Below are 19,479 nucleotides of genomic sequence, written 5' to 3' on the forward strand. Positions count from 1 at the left end.
CCCACATCCCACATTCAGTGGGGTGTGGGACGGGGTTGGGCAGCCCCATATGGTGCCACATGGATGCCCCCCTGGTAAGGGTAGCCTCCCCCAGGTACGGGTTGACTCCCCCTGGTAAGGGTTAGATTCCCCCTGGTAAGGGTAGTCTCCCCCAGGCACGGGTTAGTTTCCCCCTGGAAAGGGTAAGTTTCCCCCAGGTACGGGTTAGTTTCCCCCTGAGAAGGGTAAATCTTTTAGCTATGGAAAAAAATAATTTATATTTTTATACCGGATTGGCGCTGGACCGGGTTAATAACGCCCCCGCTGTTGGCTTTGATGCCCCGGCTGACAGTGTTAAATATATTAGGGGTGTGATCAGGGTCGCTGGACCAATGGATAAAATGGTGTGGACTATAATGAAGTCTCATGAGAATGAGAGTGAGAATCAAGTCCTCCCAGTGGAGCATGGAGAGGAGGTAGAGGAGAATGTTTGTGATGATCATGGTGAGGAGATTTTATCTATCTTACCGATGGTTTTTACAAGGGACACTTTTAATGATTTAACTATGGACAGTTTTAATCCAGATTTTAAGTATTTAAGTACATTTGATGATCCATATGTTAGGGAATCGGGATATCTTAATGCTCATTTAGTTAATGGGTCTAGTTTATTAAATAGTTTTAGACCAAGTACTGATTTTAATAGGGATCGTAATAAGGATCTTAACAGTACTGGTAGTAATATAAATATATTAGAAAGTAGTTCGTGGAAGGATGGGGTTTTTTATTTAGAGTATCCCGTTGATAGTTTTAATTGTCCAATATGTCCCCAGATATTACCAACTTTTGGTAAATGGGCCAAACACATTAATGTGGTTCATAAAAGTAAAGCCATACGAGTTGTATGTAGTAAATGTGGAAAATCTTCTCAATATCATAATATAGCTTGCCACTACCCCAAGTGCATACCCAAGAAGGCGGATACCCCAATGAAGAGCCATACGTGCTCGGTCTGTGGGCTTGGTTTTCATACTAGATCTGGATTGAGCCAACACTGTAGACATAGACACCCTGCTGTGAGAAATGAGCAAAGAAAAGAAGATATGGCTGCTAAAAGTAAGATCAAAGAGGGATCGACTAGATCTCGTATATGGACCAAAGATGAGGTTGCGCAGCTTATACAGTTGGAAAGGAAATATATTGGGAAAAGGAATATAAATAAATGTATTGAGAGCGAGATGAGGACCAAAACGAATAAACAAATATCAGATAAAAGACGAGAATTAGCAAAGAAGAAGTTAGTGGTAACAGGAGATAGGGAGGAAGTGACTGAGGTAGAGGACATTAGAGTAAATATATTAGAAACTCCGCCCCCAAGAGAGAGGATTTTCCCACTAAAAGGACATCCAGAAGTGGATTTAGTGGAGAAAATATGTAAACGGGGAAAACAAAGTAGGGAGGGAAGAGAAATAATAAATAGTTTAGGGGAAATTGAAGGATTATTAAAGGAGGATTTAACAAAAGCTCTCGGATGGGCAATGTTGGAAAAATTATGTTATTCATTAGTAGAGGGAAAGGACCCTAGAAATGAAAGTCAAATAGAGTTGGGGAATAAAGGAAAAGGGAAGATGAGAAAGGAGAGGAGAAGGAAGCAATTTAATGCAATTAGGAGATATGCTACAAAGAAAGCTAAGTATAAATTCTATCAACAATTATTTGATAAGGATAGAAGAAGATTGACTCGCATTATAATGGGAGAGCCAGATAAGGCTAAGTGTGCTATCCCTATGAAAGAAATTGAGGAATACTATGTAAATATTTTGGGAACAATTGGACATGGTAATATGATAGGGTGGCCATCATCCACAGAGAATGCGGATAATGATATATTAATGAGTCCGATCTCTGTGGATGAGATTAGAATAGCTTTAAGAGAAATAAGAAAAGATAGTGCTCCTGGCCCAGATAAAGTAAAAGTGAGCAATTTGTGGGATATTTTTAATTTAGACTCCTTAATACTTACAAAAATTTTTAATATATGGTTTCTAAATAGACAGGTACCAGATGAATTTAAGAAAAATAGAACGATTTTAATACCAAAGACACAAGATGAGGAGGAAATGAAGAAGTTAACATCTTGGAGACCATTGACAATTGGGTCAGTTTGGATTAGAATCTATACCAAAATATTAGCAAAAAGACTGGTGGAAACAGTTAAGATATGTAGTAGACAAAAAGGGTTTATATCCGCCCCTGGGTGTGAGGAAAATATTGCTATATTAGATAATTTGATTAAAGGGGCTAAACGAAATGGGAATGAAATTGCAATAGTGTTCGTAGATCTGGCTAAAGCATTTGATTCTGTGGGACACGGACATATAATAGCTGGGTTGAGAAGATTTGGTATAGATGAACATTTTATAGATATTATTAGGGACCTTTATGATAATTGCACAACTAGGGTATGGGTGGGTGATGAAGCTACTGAGTCTATTTTAATTAGGAGGGGGGTCAAGCAGGGTGACCTGTTGTCCCCAATTTTGTTTAATATTGCTATGGATCCCCTTTTAACTAGATTAGAAGTAGAAGGAAGTGGTTTTTATGTTAAGGGTAATAGTGTCATGTCATTGGCTTTTGCCGATGATGTGGCAATTTTAAGTAGCTCATATAAAGGAATGATCAAAAATTTGGGTATCTTAGAGGAGTTTTGTAAAAATACTAATCTCTCTGTTAATGTGAAGAAAACGAAAGGCTTTCATATTTTAACTAAACATAAAACCTATATAGTTAATCCTAAGGATAATTGCAGATAGGGTCAGAGAAGATTGAATATGTTCAACCAGGGGATTTTGAAAAATATTTAGGGGCTAGAATAGATCCCTGGATAGGTGTAGGGGGACCGGTACTTAAAGAAAAATTGAAAGATTGGAGTGAGAATTTAATTAAGGCCCCATTAAAACCGGCCCAAAAATATTAATTTTACAGACATACATCTTACCGAAGCTATTTTATAATCTTCTTTTAATAGAACCCCCTTTTAATCTTTTAGACGATCTCGATGTGTTAGTTAGAAAAATAGTTAAAGAGATTTTACATTTACCTCAGTGTACCACAGATGGGATATTTTATTCTAGAGGTAGGGATGGTGGTTTAGCTCTCACTAAGTTTAGTGTGCAAATCCCAAATATGTTAATTCGTAAATGGAGGAGACATATTGTCTCGAGAGATGATTGGATGGACCTATCTTATCTATATGCAGGAGAAAATCTTGTGGATAAAATATTGTCATTTAGTACAGTAACATCTCATCCCAAGAAATGGAGGGAAGAGGAATTTTTAAGATGGTCGGAACTGAGATGTCAGGGAATAGGGATAAAATATTTTTAAAATGATTTAATTAGTAATTTGATTTTTAGAAACTCTAGTAAAGTTAAATCGTCAGCGTATATCGCAGCATTGCAGCTTAGGGCAAATATTTATCCTACTAGGGAGACATTAGCAAGAGGAAGAGGAGGTGTGAATGCTCTTTGTAGATGGTGCGGTAAAGTGCGGGAGACTGTTCCCCATATCTCAGGACAATGTTATAAGACTAAGAATGCTAGGATAAAAAGGCATAATAGAGTAGTGTCTGCAGTTGTAGATAAGGTTGGTAAATTAGGGTGGAAGGCAATGATAGAGCCCCATTTGAGAAATAGTAAGGGTGAGTTAAGAAAGCCGGATATTATATTTATAAAAGGAGATACAGCAGTGGTGGTTGATGTTACAGTGCGATGGGAGGATAATGCCGGAAGTTTGGAACAAGCCCACAGTGAGAAGGTGGCTTATTATCTTGAGTTAGAGGAAGAAATTAAAAACTTAACGGGAGGTAAAAATATCCACTTCTTTGGTTTTGTGCTTGGGGCGCGTGGCAAGTGGAGTGAAGGTAATAATAATTTGTTACAATTATTGGGAATGGACAGAAGTAAAAATTTTAAGGAGAGTATATGTAGACTTGTTTTATATTCCACTATTGGTATGATGGCTATATTCAGTGACAGGTAAAGATCCCGGAGTTTCCATTCCGTGTATCTTGCCAAAACTAAATTTTAGCTATTTTGGTTTCCATGCTCTAAATTTTCAAATTTTTAATATTGTTTTGAACATTAACATATTTAGTGTTATTCAATATCTGTCCTTCAATAGAATGGTTTTAATTATATAATAAATACTTATTAATGGATGAAATTCCAATTTAAATTATTAGTTTATTTTTTTTTTAACTACTGGATGTGGATGCGGACTGGCCGCGTATAGTAACCAGGAAAGGGCAGGTAGTCACGCCTGTACATAAATAGGGGGTGGGGTTCTGGAGGGCAGTTAGGAGCAGGGGTCCCAGGAGGGGGCAGTCAGGGGACAAGAAGCGGGGGGGGTGGGGGGCTGGGAGTTCTGGGGGGGAGCTGTCAGGGGGCAGGAGTGGGGAGAGGGATCGGAGCAGTCAGGGGACAGGGAGCAGAGGGGTTTAGATGGGTTGGGAATTCTGGGGGGGGCTGTCAGGGGGTGGGGAGTGGTTGGATGGGGCGTGGGAGTCCCAGGGGTCTGTCTGGGGGTGGGGGTGTGGATAAGGGTTGGGGCAGTCAGGGGACAAGAGGCAGGGAGGCTTAGATAGGGGGTGGAGTCCTGGGGGGCAGTTAGGGGCAGGGGTCCCAGGAGGGGGCAGTCAGGGGACAAGGAATGGGGGGAGGGTTGGGGGTTCTGGGGGGGCGGGAAGTGGGAGGGGCAGGGGCGGGGCTAGGGCGGGGCTCCTCCCGTCCTCTTTTTTGCTTGCTGAAATATGGTAACCCTACTCCTGACCCCTGAACGTCGCAAGCCAGCTGATTGCCGCCGGCAGGAGGGAGGGGGGAAGGAGCGAGGACTCGGCGCGCAGGCTCCCCCCTTCCTCCCCTGCCTTCTGCCCGTGGTAATCAGCTGGCTTGCGGCGTTCGGGAGGCAGGGGGAGCCTGCGCGCCATGTCCTCACTCCTCTCCCCTGCCTCCTGAACGCTGCAAGCCAGCTGATTGCCACAGGCAGGAGGCAGGGGAGGGAGGGGGAGGATACCGCATGCGGAGTAAAGGGGGAGGAGGGGCAGGGAGAAGAGGCAGGTTAAGGGTGGGGGTTTGGGGAAGGGGTGGCGTGGGCAGGCCAAGGGTTGAGCCCCCTGCCCCTGGTGCTTGCAGAGTAGGTGAAGCTGCTGCTGCTGCGCAATGTGCTTGTTCTAGCCTACAGCACTTTCAGCCTCCTTGCCTGCCTCATTGTCTCCAGTGCCAGTGGGCTGTGCCTGTGTGGGGTAAGGTAGGGGCACCTCCCAACTATAGCACTGTACTGTATGGCAAAAAATTTTTTCCCTGGAACCTAACCCCTCCATTTACATTCATTCTTCTGGGGAAATAGGATTCGCTTAACATCGTTTCACTTAAAGTCGCATTTTTCAGGAACATAACTACAGCGTTAAGTGAGGAGTTACTGTACTGACACACATTCCAGCCTGTAAGGTCATGTGATATATGAGTAAGTTTTGGATTGGGAAAAATGCTCAAGTCCAGGGATGAGAACTAATGGCTGTGGGCGAGGGCGGCTAGGGTAGGCTACACCATCTCAATCCTGGGCTGGTTTAGAGCCCTTGGTATAATTTAAACACTCTGAGGCCTGTTTAAATTTCTGTTGCTCAGGGCCTACTCAAAATCTACATGCTGTGGTCCTATCCCCAACGCACCTTTCTTGCCTCCATTATGTCTCCTATGCCTATGAGTGAGTTCTGCCTCAGTTTTTGTGCTAGGAGAATTCTCCTTTAACTAGATTCACAGCTTTCAGGGCTCCTTTATAACATTCCAACCCTTTCACCTTGTGTAAAGAGTGTGGCGTGGGGATGAGGATCTCACCCCAGATTTTCAAAGGAGCTCAGCACCCAGAGCGCCCATTAAGAACAATTAACAAAGTTAGAACCATGGGAGCTGCTGGGTGCTAGGGACTTTTGCAATTTTGGACACTTAATTTAGGTGCCTTAACAAGAGCTGAGCTCTTCAGAAATTCTGACCACCAGTTCTAGATGTTGAGCACTTCTGAAATCCTGCTTCTTAAAAAACACTTAGCCTGGTCTTTGCAGAAGTAAATTAGACTGATAGCAACAAATAGAGTAAAACCAAATGATGGTTCTGCTACTTCAGCTCCATTTGTTCTTAGCAAAAAAGTGTTCCAAACTACAATCCAAACCAGAGCTCCACTTACTTACATAGGAAAATCTATTTTAATCAGAGGCACATAAAGAGTTCAAAAGAGTAATTATGGAAAGTTTTAAAGGGAAAAAAAGCAAACATAACCTTTGTTTACAATCTAATCATTCCTTTTAATTTCTCTTACAATCCTTTAAACTCAGGGGCAAAGGATCATGGATCTTAGCTGTGCAAGCAAATGGAAATCTAAGAATTAGATTACACACTAGATAGGATCAAAGAATTTATTTTCTCTTTGCCAGTATGATGAATGTATTAGGCAAACTAAAAGGAATCACATGTCAGAGATAGAGCAGATTTGTTAGTCCCAGTCAAAACTGATTTTTTGCCTCATTCTTTAAACCTGGGGGGGATGTTTTGTGAATCATATTTACTGTAACTCTTCACTGTAAGGTTCTTTTCTAGGAAACTGTCTTCAGCAGAACATCAAATACCAAGAAAAACAAATCCTTAAGTAATCTGTTTTTCTATCAATATCAGAAGATATCAAGGATATGCAACCATGAAAGAGACAGGATACAATACAAACTGGCCAAGACCATCTCTTTGTGCACAAACCAGAACAGTTGAGCATTACCATGGTAAAGCTGAAGCTGATGTCAACTCAAGGTGCAGAGAGAAAGAGTGCTAAGTACTAGAGTTATAGTACTGAACTGCAGCCTTCATCCATTTGTAGCAAAAGCTCATGCTAAATCTGTTCAACCTACTTGATGAAGTAGTCTCTCCCATCTCTGTTTGTCGTCATCTCCCATCCATAGGGTGGGCCCTGGTTCAAGCTCCAGGTTCCTGAAGGATGTGGCCAACCTGAAGACTTCGTCCTGTGGCTGCAAATTAGCAAAAAACAAACACTTAGAAACAAAGGAAAAAGTCTGATTTTTCTAGTCTATCAATACTTGCATACCACACGCACCATTGTGGCATCGGAGTAGCTTCAGATCTGTGAAATATTCCCTCAGACAATCTCCTGGTTGCAGAAAGGAGGCTTTTCAGTTTTAATTTCAATCAACTTATTCCTAGTAGTTATGAAGGAATGTGATTTGCAATCATTTATAAGGTCCTGTCTGTGACAGGGACTTGAACCCAGGCCATGGCCACATGTATCTATGTACACATACCATTATTTTTCCTATATATTGCAGCACAATCATGAGAAGAAAAAACAAATAGACAAAAACAGTCCTCGTCTTTGCTAACTACTCTGTTCCAGTATGATAAATTCCCAACACTTATAGTTTAATCACAGAATCCTTGTGGCAAACTATGCACGTTAATGCACTAAATGGCACAAGAGGCTATGTAAATGTTCAAGTCCCATGTGATGCACACTCCTGTTACTATCAACCTATTATTTGTTTCTTATGTGGTAATAAAGAAAATCCATCACACTTAGGTACTGTATAGGGATGCTGTATCTGTTCTATATGTATTTGTAATTACATCCATTTATTATCCATTATTTCTCCTCCTTCAAATAGCTTCTTGCAATTCACATTTTTTCAGCCAGCATCTTGCTGCTGATCTCCACTTCAGCACTCTCCATTGCTGATCTGGGCCAAACTGTACCACCCCAAGGAAACACCTACAAGAAGGGTACATGGAAGGTTCATCTGTGTTTCCAACTAAGGACCCCATCAGCCTGGATAGGTTTTGGAATGTCCACACATAAACAGGGAGGTCTCAGCCCCATAGAAAGTCAACTTTTATGACCTGGTCCTTTGCCCTCTCCTGCAAGAGACGTCCCAGGTCCTGTGAATAAACGCCACCACTCAGGGAGTTATAGGCACAGAGCCAAAGTCAAGACTCGTAACAGCATGAACTGAAGCACGGATATCTGTGTGGAGTGGGAAGGGATGCAGGGGACACCACGATACATAGACAGAATCCATTTAGAGACCCTCCAGACCCTGAAGGAGAAGGGATGATCTGGTCCCATTTTAGGATTTTATTATATAAAAAAAATAAACCCCACCATGATTACACCATGATAACCCAATTGATTACACCATGTAGTTCATACATGCTCTTCCAAGAGCTTTTCTGCCCCTAATTCTTCAACCATATAACCCATTCCTCTCTCTATCCTGTGCTGGTGATAACTTTTACTCATGGTATTTGTATAAGCCACATTGTAAGCAGGAGCCTCATCTCAAATTTACCATAATGACCACCGATGATGCTATTTAAATAATAAATAAGACATATCTATATCCACCTCTCTTAGATATATCTATTTCCTCTAGAGAAATACAGAGTGAAGTGTAACTTAGCGAGCACTTTAAAAAAAAAAGAGAGAGAAATAGCTGTCTATGGGTAACTCAACAATTCATTCCAAACTGCTGAATTCTATAACAGTGTACATAGTTTGTCTTTCCCGAAAGAGTAATGAATCATTAAAAACAAACAAACTAACCTCTTTTTCATTATTCGAAGGCTTAATCACTATTGAGGAAAGATACAGTGCTTCAAAATATAATTTACATGTAAAATAGAGAATTACAATAGAGTGCTAGAGATTGCCTGAATTTCATTACAAATCACACTAAGTAAGCACTGTATCTTCAAGGAGTAGAAAAAACATTTCAAATAAGCATATCTAAACATAGGCATTTGCAATAAAACAGAGCTTAGTTCTAATATTTGAGTTTGCTGGAAATCTTAATAAAATTAACATTACTCATGTTAAAGAAACAAATAAATGTCAGATTTGCTACATTATCCCAGATAAATGCAACTAAACCATTCCTGATTAAAGTAGTTTAACAAATCAAGTGTTCTTATTAAGAAACAAAGTAATGCTTTTAAAAATGAATCTTCAATAATATTCTGTAGCATGCAGACTCATGTAAAGCTGAACTAATGCAGTCTTGTATCCCTCCCAGAGCTTACAGGCGTTTGACAGAGGAAGACAAGAACAGTTGAGGAGCCTATATTGAAAGCAAAAACATCAGAGTGGGAGGTTTTAAAATGAGTAGTAAATTGCCTTCAGAATATACCCTATATAGTTCATAGACTGATGTCTCCAACTTCATGGATCTCAAATTAATACTTAAGAGCTTATCTAACACATTTTAACACTAATTTTCATGGTAGCACTAAAACTACCTAGAAACTGTGTGCGTAGACATGTGCCGTAAGAACCAATTATCCCAGGTTTTTTATAATTTTAATACTTTTCACTTAAAAGGTAGACACTACTGCTCACCTGTTTGTACCTCAGTTTGTCCCTCTGTAAAATGATACATTATTTAACGTTGTAAAACACTTTGAAATCTACTGTTAAGCAGTGCTATGTATGAGCTAAGTATTATTATTAATGTTCCCATACTTCCCATGCACCTTTTCACAATTCATGAAGACCTAGATAATCTTCCCCCATCCAAATATAATTTTTAAATTGCTGCATTAATGGAGCTCAGGGTCAATTAACATTGATATTTCCCAGCAGTTTGCACAGCATGAAGAATGAAGGAGTATTCTGTATTTTTTTTTATAAATATCATATGCACTTCAGTTTAGCTGCTTGATATTATTCTGCCCAACTGCAAGGAGTTAACTCAAAGTAGGCTGTTGGGAAGAAACAAACAGGAAACAAAACAATGCCAATGAAAAGGTCCTGTCAGAGAGAATATCAAGGGTTCTTATGGATACAACGGGGAAGCTATTAACTTTGGAGCCAGGCAGGTGGATATTCCAGCTAGACTAGCAAGGTTTATTCTTCTCAGGCTGGAACTTGGGATCAAAGAGGATATTAATCCTCTGAAAACTCCAGCCTAGAGATGAAGTGGGATTCAATGGGCAGAAATGGCTGGAGTGGAGTTTCTAACAAGGAGCCTGGAGGATGTTCCATGGGAGATCTATCAACTCACAGCCCAGGAGTTGGAATAGCTAGGCTGAGTGGAACTTACCTAACATGGAAAGGATAAAGTGCAAGGAAAGAATACATTGTAGGTGAGAACCAGGGGGACAGGCCTTGTGTTGTTTTATCCCTTTTACCGCTTACTATGTACCTTTGGGTGAATAAGCAATGTTTGTTCTGATAAAACTGTTGAGTCACTTTAATCAGCCATTTGTCACAGACTCCCTAAGAGAAATTTTCTTGCAGGTGCCTAGTATAGTTGATTCTAGGGTGACCAGATGAGGGGCGGGGGGGTCGCCGGCGGAGGAAAATAAGAAAAAAAAGGCGGAGTGCCGCGAAATATCAGGACAAATTGCGTCCCGACCGAAATATCAGGACAGTCCCGATTTTATCGGGATGTCTGGTCACCCTAGTTGAGGCTGTCATGTTTACACAGTCAGAAAACAAGGTGGCTATGGTGGCCCAGTTACCCAGTCTAATAGTGGTTGGACCACAGAGTCCCCCCTTGAAAGAGGTGCAAGAAGCCAAACCTGTCACCTAAAGGGTGCACTCGAGATGGGACTAAAAGTAGTTTAAAGCACAGCTTGCCCTGTACCTGTGACAAAGTAAACCCAGGTTGGAAAGCCATTTGTTTATAGCTGGGAATCTTGCCTTTTTCCTAGTTATATATAAATGATCTCTTGGCTGCCTGTTCATGTGGCCCCCTCAATAGTTGGTCAGACTCTTCATCTAGTGCAACCATGAGATGGGATGGGCAGTCTGCACGTGGTAAGTGGGAAGGAAGCATGCCCCCAGAGCAAAATGCTAACCCAGGCAATGGGAGACCCGGATTCAATTCTTGTTGGGCCACAGACATCCTGTGGGATCCTCAAAAAGTCCCTTAGTCAGGTATGACTAAATTTCCCATCTGTAAATTGGGGATGATAGCAATTTCATACCTCACAGGAGTGTCATGAGGCTAAATATGCTAAAGATTGTGCGGAGAGGTAGAGTTACACCCCAGCTTGTTGCACACTAACTCTCTGTTTAGACAAGCCATTTGTTTACATCCTCTGAGTTTCATTTACAGTTTTTGATTCAAATGTATGGAAGCTTGAGTTCAAATTGGTTCAGGCCTATTACAAAATCCATGAAAGTATCTAAGTGCCAGCAACTGAAATTATAGAGAACGGTTGTAATCTCACTTGGAAAACTATATCACAGCTCTATTTCAGAATATATTTACACACACACACACACACACACACAGAGAGAGAGAGACAGATTGCATCTCATAAATGGTCAAGTCAAGCATGTTAGTCTAATTGACTTAACCATTCAATAGGTGAAGGAAAGGCATTGTCCAAGTTCATGAGGGAACCAGGCAGCCCTTACTGATAGATGCAGCCTGCAAATATGTGGCCTCAATCTGATCACTCCACCTCTGAAGTAATTGAGCTTTACTCAAAGATGGTGTAGAAAGTCAAAACTAGGGGGCTGAACTATTGGATTTGTCATAAGATAGGCACTGGCTATGTCTGAGGCTTGTTCTTGCTACCTAGTATGATACACCTCTATCTCGATATAACGCTGTCTTCGGGAGCCAAAAAAATCTTACCGCGTTATAGGTGAAACCACGTTATATCAAACTTGCTTTGATCCACCGGAGTGCGCAGCTCCGCCCCCCCAGAGCACTGCTTTACTGCGTTATATCCAAATTCGTGTTATATCGGGTCACATTATATCGAGGTAGCGGTGTACTTGGAAGTGAAATTGAAGTTCTTTAGGGGAATTGTCCAAACACACCTTGAGCTTCAGCTCGGTAGATTAAACACATCTTTAAACGGGTAGATGTGGCATCTTTTATACTTTAAGGAGCAGACTCTGCAAGGCAACTTGTTGCTGATGCCAGGAGGGGCAATATAGGACCGGAATGCCAGTCAGGCCAGGCTGCTCATTCTCCTGATACTTGTTATTTTACATCTAGTTCCATTGAGCTGAGTGTCTACTAGTCCTGTATGTAAAGAGCTGAGCCACACAGGAAGCAATACTCTGCTACCGAATATCAGAAGGCAAGTCCAGAATTGTAGCATCTGTAGATTGGTTCCCCACATTAAACCAGCTAGTTTGCTGATCAGATTGTTTCTTGTCTTTACTTTCAATGAGGTCTTGGTAAGGTGTTCCTTGAAAGTCAAAGTATTGTCCAGTGCAACATCAAGATACACAGACTTTGGGTTGTGAACCATCCAGTATCCATTCAGGAACATGCTGAGCTGTTTGTTGGCCTTTGTATGGTATAAATGGAAGCAACTGGAACCTGTCTTTTACAAGGTTTAAGTCTCCATCTTTTGCAGTAGTGGGCCATCTCTTTCATGACAGCATTCAGGACTTCTTCTGGATGATGAAGTGAAAACCTGAGTCTCCTATTATCGGTAGTGTGCATAATATATATGGCTAGGGTGTGTTATGAGTCTATTTATCACATCTACATGTACTTAGAGAGTCCTTAATCTACAGATCAATGATCCATCTTGTCAATAAACACAGTATTTAGATTGAATAGTATTCAGAACATGAATGATTGAAACCATTACAAAAAGTAGCTAATGAAAAGGCATATTGCTCAGTATCTCCTTTTATACCTCAAAACTGAAGCCACTTAAATTTTTGAAAGCATATTTTTATTATCCTAATATCCTGCTGGTTTTAGGGTTTTTGTTTGTTTTTCCCCTCAAATCACTCCATTGTTAAATGCTAATAACTTAAAAAAACAAAATGGAAACTGGAAAACTAAACATGTTATTTCTATGACATTTAATCTGCCCCTGCCTCAGGAATAAAAATGCTTAGCCCAGTTCTCCCTCATTCCAGAAGACAAGAGCCTGCACTGAACCACTAGCCCTGTCAATCTTTCTATTTTAATGTGGAAAAAAAAAAAGAGAGACTGCACCGCTGCGCTATCAAGATCAATTGTCATAGCCTCCTATCAAAACCCTACTGCAGAGCAAGACACACCAGCAGGCATACAGTAGACACAGAAATCTTGTTGCATGATCCAGGACAGCTGAAAGGGTTGTTATCTCTGCACACACATAAAATGTTGAGGAAATATTTTACATGGCCTGTTCTGCCCATATCCAGCAGCTATTCGGTGGAGGTGAAAGCTCTCAAAGCACTTGTCTATAGGAGATAGCTCTAGTTTCACATTGAACCATTTCTCACTCAACAAGAAATATTATACGCTGTGAAGGAATCCACCTATGTGCCAGAGCCCCCACTGTTTGGATAAAGTAATGGATAAGGGTCTGGACCTGACACTGCATGAGAGAATGCACAGGAAAATAAATGAGATGTACCTTCTGATAAAAGAATGTGTCAGGCAGAAAGCCAGTCATATTTAATTTTAAGAAAACAACTGGGAAAAATATTTTTAGGTGCATACTTGGCGTTGACTCAGAAAAACCACATGACTCCAACAAGACAAATCTGCTCTTCCCTCCTCCAACCAAAGCTTCCCCGGGTGATTTACTAACTGACTCAACAAATACACCCAGAAGTATACAGCACAAGCACAGCTAGAGAAAATGAAGTGCATGAGTAGGACTCAGACATACATTACAAATGAAAAAGTCACACTAAGACCTCCAACCACCGTAAGCACAGGAGGGGACTCCTACTCACTTCAGACAGAGACCTCAGTGGGGCTACACACAGGCTAAAAAGCAACAGAGGGTCAGGTGGCACCTTTAAGACTAACAGAAGTATTGGGAGCATAAGCTTTCGTGGGTAAGAACCTCACTTCTTCAGATGCAAGAAGATGTCTTGCATCTGAAGAAGTGAGGTTCTTACCCACGAAAGCTTATGCTCCCAATACTTCTGTTAGTGTTAAAGGTGCCACAGGACCCTCTGTTGCTTTTTACAGATTCAGACTAACACGGCTACCCCTCTGATACTTCACACAGGCTAAAGTTAAGCATGTGTTTTCATGCTTTGATGGATCAGGGTCATAGCGAACAAACAAGAAATTGTTAGTTCTCATACATCATGTATGTATTCTCAGAAGCCCTACTACAAATGAAACAAACCTTAGGCAAACCATCCCACCCATGTGCTTAGGCTTCTAGAATTGAATTGATGGCAAACTGAGTCGGGGGAGGGAGAGAGAGAGAGAGAAACTCTATGCTGGGGGAGATGGGAAGAACCACTGCCTGGCCCTAATGTCACATTTCTTTTCATATTTACATAATTTGAATAAGGATACCTTCCTCAGACAAATCCCATGGCCTTTCAACAGGCCCTTGCCCCCATTCAACATACAGCTGTTTCAGACAAATACACAGAAATGTCACAGTGTACCTCATCTTCTAGCATCCAAACACAGTTTTCCTCCTGGGTCTGCTGTAATCACACAATACAACTAGAGTTCCACAAACAAAGTCTACCCCTCCTGGAGTACAGATTAACAACATACAAAATACAATAACTCCTCATTTAAAGTCGTCCCAGTTAACATTGTTTCATTATTAGGTTGCTGATCTATTAGAGAACACACTTGTTTAAAGTGGCGCAATGTTCCGTTATAAGGTTGTTTGGCTCGCCCCGCTGGGGAGCGGGGTAGGTGTGTGAGGGCTTGCCCCATTCCGCCAACAGAGCACTCCTGCCAGGGAGCAGGGTTGGGGAGCGGGGGCTTGCCCCATTCCACCCACCTGGCGTTCCACCTGGGGAGCAGGGTTGGGGTGTGGGGCATTCCAGCTGGCGAGTGGGCAAGCCCCTGACCCAGCTCCCCAGCAGGAGCGCCGGATGGGCAGAGTGGGGCAAGCTCCTGCGCCCCAACCCCACTATGCCCTGCCTCAACCAAGCTTCACAATCATCATTGGTGAGTACAGTATTAAATAGTTTGTTTAAAATTATTTAAAACATATACTGTATATGTATATAATGTCTTTTGCCTGTCAAAATTCTTTTTCCCTGGAATCTAACACCCCCCCCCCCACACCCCTATTTACATTAATTCTTATGGGGAAATTGGATTCGCTTAACATCATTTCGCTTAAAGTAACATTTTTCAGGAACATAACTACAATGTTAAGCGAGACGTTATTGTATGTCTCAACACTTGTACTGGAAAACCCCAATCATTCACACCGCCTCCTCAGGCTGTCCCATCCCTCTCACTGGGGATACAAAGAGCCCTTCTACCTTTGTGTCATAGGTTCACAAAGTCCTACCCCCTAGTTGCCTGGGTTCACCTATTGGCACAGAGGTTCCAGGAAGTAGTCACCCTTCCCTGAAGAAACGGAACAGCTAAACTGTTCCCTTTCATGTCTCTCAGCACAGACACTCCCAATTATTAATAATAATTACTGAGCTCATAAATCTATGAATTATTCCTTGCTCTCCACAGGTCTCACATGGCAATGCAAAATAGCTTGGTTTTTATTCTCCTTCCTCCCAGCCTACAAGTCTAATGGCACTAGAAATCCCAGAATTCTTATAATATGAGGGCATAAAAATCAGGCACAAACCCGAGCTTAATACTGAACCCCTACAAAAGGGCATAGCTCACCATGAGACAAGGTTCATCTCCCTCTAATAAGTTCTAGCTCCCAATTTATCCACTGACTGTGTGAGCTTCCAGACTCATCTCAATGGGGTGATCATTAAGATGCCTCTTAGGCAGTCTGCTCTATGTCTAGCCCAGCAGGAACTTCAGTATGTACACTGGGCTGAGCATCCCCAACTATTGCTGCTGCCACTCTCCTCAAAGGGAGGCATCTGCCACTGCCAGGCTGCTGGTAGAAAGAAGGGACAGGGTCCTGCTTGTTGCTGATCTTCTGGTATTCACACAAGAACCCCCTTGGTTCCTGCTCCCTGTGTGAGGGCACTCTAGCTGCTGATGCCTTTTTGGAAGGAAGGGAGGGAGGTCTTTCAGTTGTCAGGGAAGGCTGTTGCCTGAACTACCTGCACCCTCTGGTGTAGGGGTTGACACAACATTCTCTAATAAAGTGGCTGGTGAGAGGTCAGGATCCCATCCCATCCAAAATCAGGAATCATAGAATTGTAGGACTGAAGGGACCTCAAGAGGTCATCTATCCCAGTCCCCTGCACTCATGGGAAGTATTATCTAGACCATCCCTGACAGGTGTTTGTCTAGGAAATGATGCGCTGGTGAAGAGAGAGGCTCTAGCCTTCCCGAAAAGAAGCAGTGGCAGCCCTTGCTTCACCATCCCAGCAGATAGCTTGCATGGGGATCCATGCTAGGGGTGGTGATGGCATTCATAGAGCCAGAGTTTGGGAGTGGGGCCTGGAGACCATGTTTGGAGCCATGCCTAGGACCCAGGATTGCCATAATCCACTCATTGTACCCATGTGTGTCATCACGTGTAACCCAATCTAAGATCTATATGCAGTCCATCCGCAGTGCTGCCACAACTCATCTTCGAGCCCAGAGCTCTGTCCACATCACTTCTTTCACGAGTCTCCTCACTGGCACTGCCTCCCCTTCAGCATCAATTCGAAACTCCTTACGCTCAGTTTAAAGGCTCTGCACCTCTCTGACCGGTCGACATCTCATCATTAGTTGCCTGCTATTTCCCTATTTTGAACCTGCACTCCATCAATTACACCTCCCTCCACATATAATAACCCTTGTATGCAATTCTAATCACATACCATTACTTCCGTGCTAGTTTGGGGATTAAAAACATTCAGGACACACTATAATTAGACTCTTTTCGTTGTACTCCTCCCCTAGACTTTTTGTGAGCTCGTTCCTGTTCTTCTATTTTTCTCCTCCTCTGTGTTCCAGTTCATCCCAGTGCGAAGAATAAAGCTACAAGTAATGTGATGAAGTGAATAAGGCACTTTTTGCTTCCAACCAGGCAGACTGCTCTTTGTTATTATTTATACTGTGGTGATGTCCAAACTTAGGTTCAGGGCCTCACTGAGCTGAGGTCCTTACAAACATGTTTGTAGACATGGTCCCTGCGTTGGACACATGATAGCTGGAGCTCGTGATTGTTGCCCAATGATTTAGTGGTTATGGATTATTAATGATTTGATTTCCAATTAATTACACAGTAATGAGCTGGGAGATTGTAGGGTTCTAGTCCCAGAATCAGGCACAACAGAATCAAGATTATCAGGTTTAGTATCTGGCTGGGAACCCCAGTGTGCACAACGAAGACATGCACACTACGGGCAAAGCAAAACTCTAAGCAATTTTATGAGCACAAGACAAATGCTCCCAGCCACATAAAAAGAAAGCAAAAAATACAGAAGTATAGTAGTATCTTTTACCACTCCTCGCATATACTCACACCCTTTCTTGGGAATCTGATGGTAAGAGACAATGGTCCTGCTCTGTCACTGGCATGCCAAACGAGTCTGAGGATCCAGATTAGATCAGATCCTTCTTACTTAGTGGTCTGGCCTATTAAAGGGCCTAGGGACTGTCGTGAATATTCATACAAATACTCAGCCTCCCTTGTCCATATCTACCTTCTTCACCCTAATTATGTTGTGGTGTCCTTACCCTATAGGTTAGTATATTAATTATTTTAGCTTATTACCATCACCATTATCAATTCGTTCCCAAGGCAAGTTCACAATTAAGCATTTGCCAACATTTTATCCTAAAATATCCTAGCCTAGTCTCAGTTCCTTGTTCCTGTGGTTACCTGGTAGCACTTTATACAGCCTTCTCCCCAGCCCCCCAGCACCCTGTTTCCAATTCCCCCAAACCCAGGGTCACTGACAGGCCACTTATCTCTGCCAGAGTTCATAGCCCTCAAAGTCTTATACTAACTGCTTAAGCTAATGTCTTACAGCAGTAGTTCTCAAACTATTGTACTGGTGACCCCTTTCACTTAGCAAGCCTCTGAGTGTGACCCCCCTTACAAATTAAAAACACTTTTTTATATATTTAACACTATTATAAATGCTGGCGGCAAAGTAGGGTTTAGGGTGGAGGCTGACAGCTCGCGACCCCCCATGTAATAACCTCGCAACCCCCTGAGGGGTCCCAACCCCCAGTTTGAGAACCCCTGCCATACAGGATACAGGCCTGCAGGTTCCTTGCATTACTGCTAAGTAAAGTAAAACACTAAAACTAGCTCTCTTGGCTACAGGATAAAGCTAGAGCTGGTTGGGGAAATGCCAACAAAACCTCCTCTTGAAGGAAGAATGCCCTGTAGCTCCAGGAGGTCATCTAGTCCAACCCCTTGCTCAAAGCAGGACCAATATCCCCAACTAAATCATCCCAGCCAGGGCTTTGTCAAGCCTGACCTTAAAAACCTCTAAGGAAGGAGATTCCACCACCACCCTAGGTAACCCATTCCAGTGCTTCACCACCCTCCTAGTGAAAAAAGTTTTTCCTTATATCCAACCTAAACCTCCCCCACTGCAACTTGAGACCATGACTCCTTGTTCTGTCATCTGGTACCACTGAGAACAGTCTAGATCCATTCTCTTTGGAACCCCCTTTCAGGTAGTTGAAAGCAGCTATCAAATCCCCCCTCATTCTTCATTTCTGCAGACTAAATAATCCCAGTTCCCTCAGCCTCTCCTCATAAGTCATGTGCTCCAGCCCCCTAATGATTTTTGTTGCCCTCCGCTGGACTCTTTCCAATTTTTCCACATCCTTCTTGTAGTGTGGGGCCCAAAACTGGACACAGTACTCCAGATGAGGCCTCACCAATGCCGAAGAGAGGGGAATGATCACGTCCCTCGATCGGCTGGCAATGCTCATACTTATAAAGCCCAAAATGCCATTAGACTTCTTGGCAACAAAGGCACACTGTTGACTCATATCCAGCTTCTTGTCCACTGTAACCCCTAGGTCCTTTTCTGCAGAACTGCTTCCTAGCCACTCGGTCCCTAGTCTATAGCAGTGCATGGGATTCTTCCGTCCTAAGTGCAGGACTCTGCACTTGTCCTTGTTGAACCTCATCAGATTTCATTTGGCCCAATCCTCTAATTTGTCTAGGTCCCTCTGTATCCTAACCCTACCCTCCAGCGTATCTACCACTCCTCCCAGTTTAGTGTCATCTGCAAACTTGCTGAGGGTGCAATCCACGCCATCCTCCAGATCATTAATGAAGATATTGAACAAAACTGGCCCCAGGACCGACCCTTGGGGCACTCCGCTTGATACCGGCTGCCAACTAGACACGGAGGCATTGATCACTACCCGTTGAGCCCGATGATCTAGCCAGCTTTCTATCCACCTTATAGTCCATTCATCCAGCCCATACTTTAACTTGCCAGCAAGAATACCATGGGAGACCGTATCAAAAGCTTTGCTAAAGTCAAGGAATAACAAGTCCACTGCTTTCCCCTCATTCACAGAGCCAGTTATCTCCTCACGGAAGGCAATTAGGTTAGTCAGGCATGACTTGCCCTTGGTGAATCCATGCTGAC

General features: G+C 42.6%; 1 protein-coding gene across 3 annotated transcripts in view; it reads right to left on the reverse strand.

Annotated features, from left to right (window-relative positions):
• The window catches only part of FRMPD4 (FERM and PDZ domain containing 4), a 453,075-nt gene that overhangs the window by 161,908 nt on the left and 271,688 nt on the right, over positions 1–19,479 (reverse strand). For all 3 annotated transcript variants that reach the window (XM_054007791.1, XM_054007784.1, XM_054007798.1), the window contains exon 2: positions 6,932–7,048. In XM_054007791.1, coding sequence (XP_053863766.1) covers positions 6,932–7,048 — 117 coding nt within the window. The remainder of the gene's footprint in view (positions 1–6,931; positions 7,049–19,479) is intronic.

Source organism: Malaclemys terrapin, chromosome 1 (genome assembly GCF_027887155.1).
Source record: "Malaclemys terrapin pileata isolate rMalTer1 chromosome 1, rMalTer1.hap1, whole genome shotgun sequence".
NCBI lineage: Eukaryota > Metazoa > Chordata > Testudines > Emydidae > Malaclemys > Malaclemys terrapin.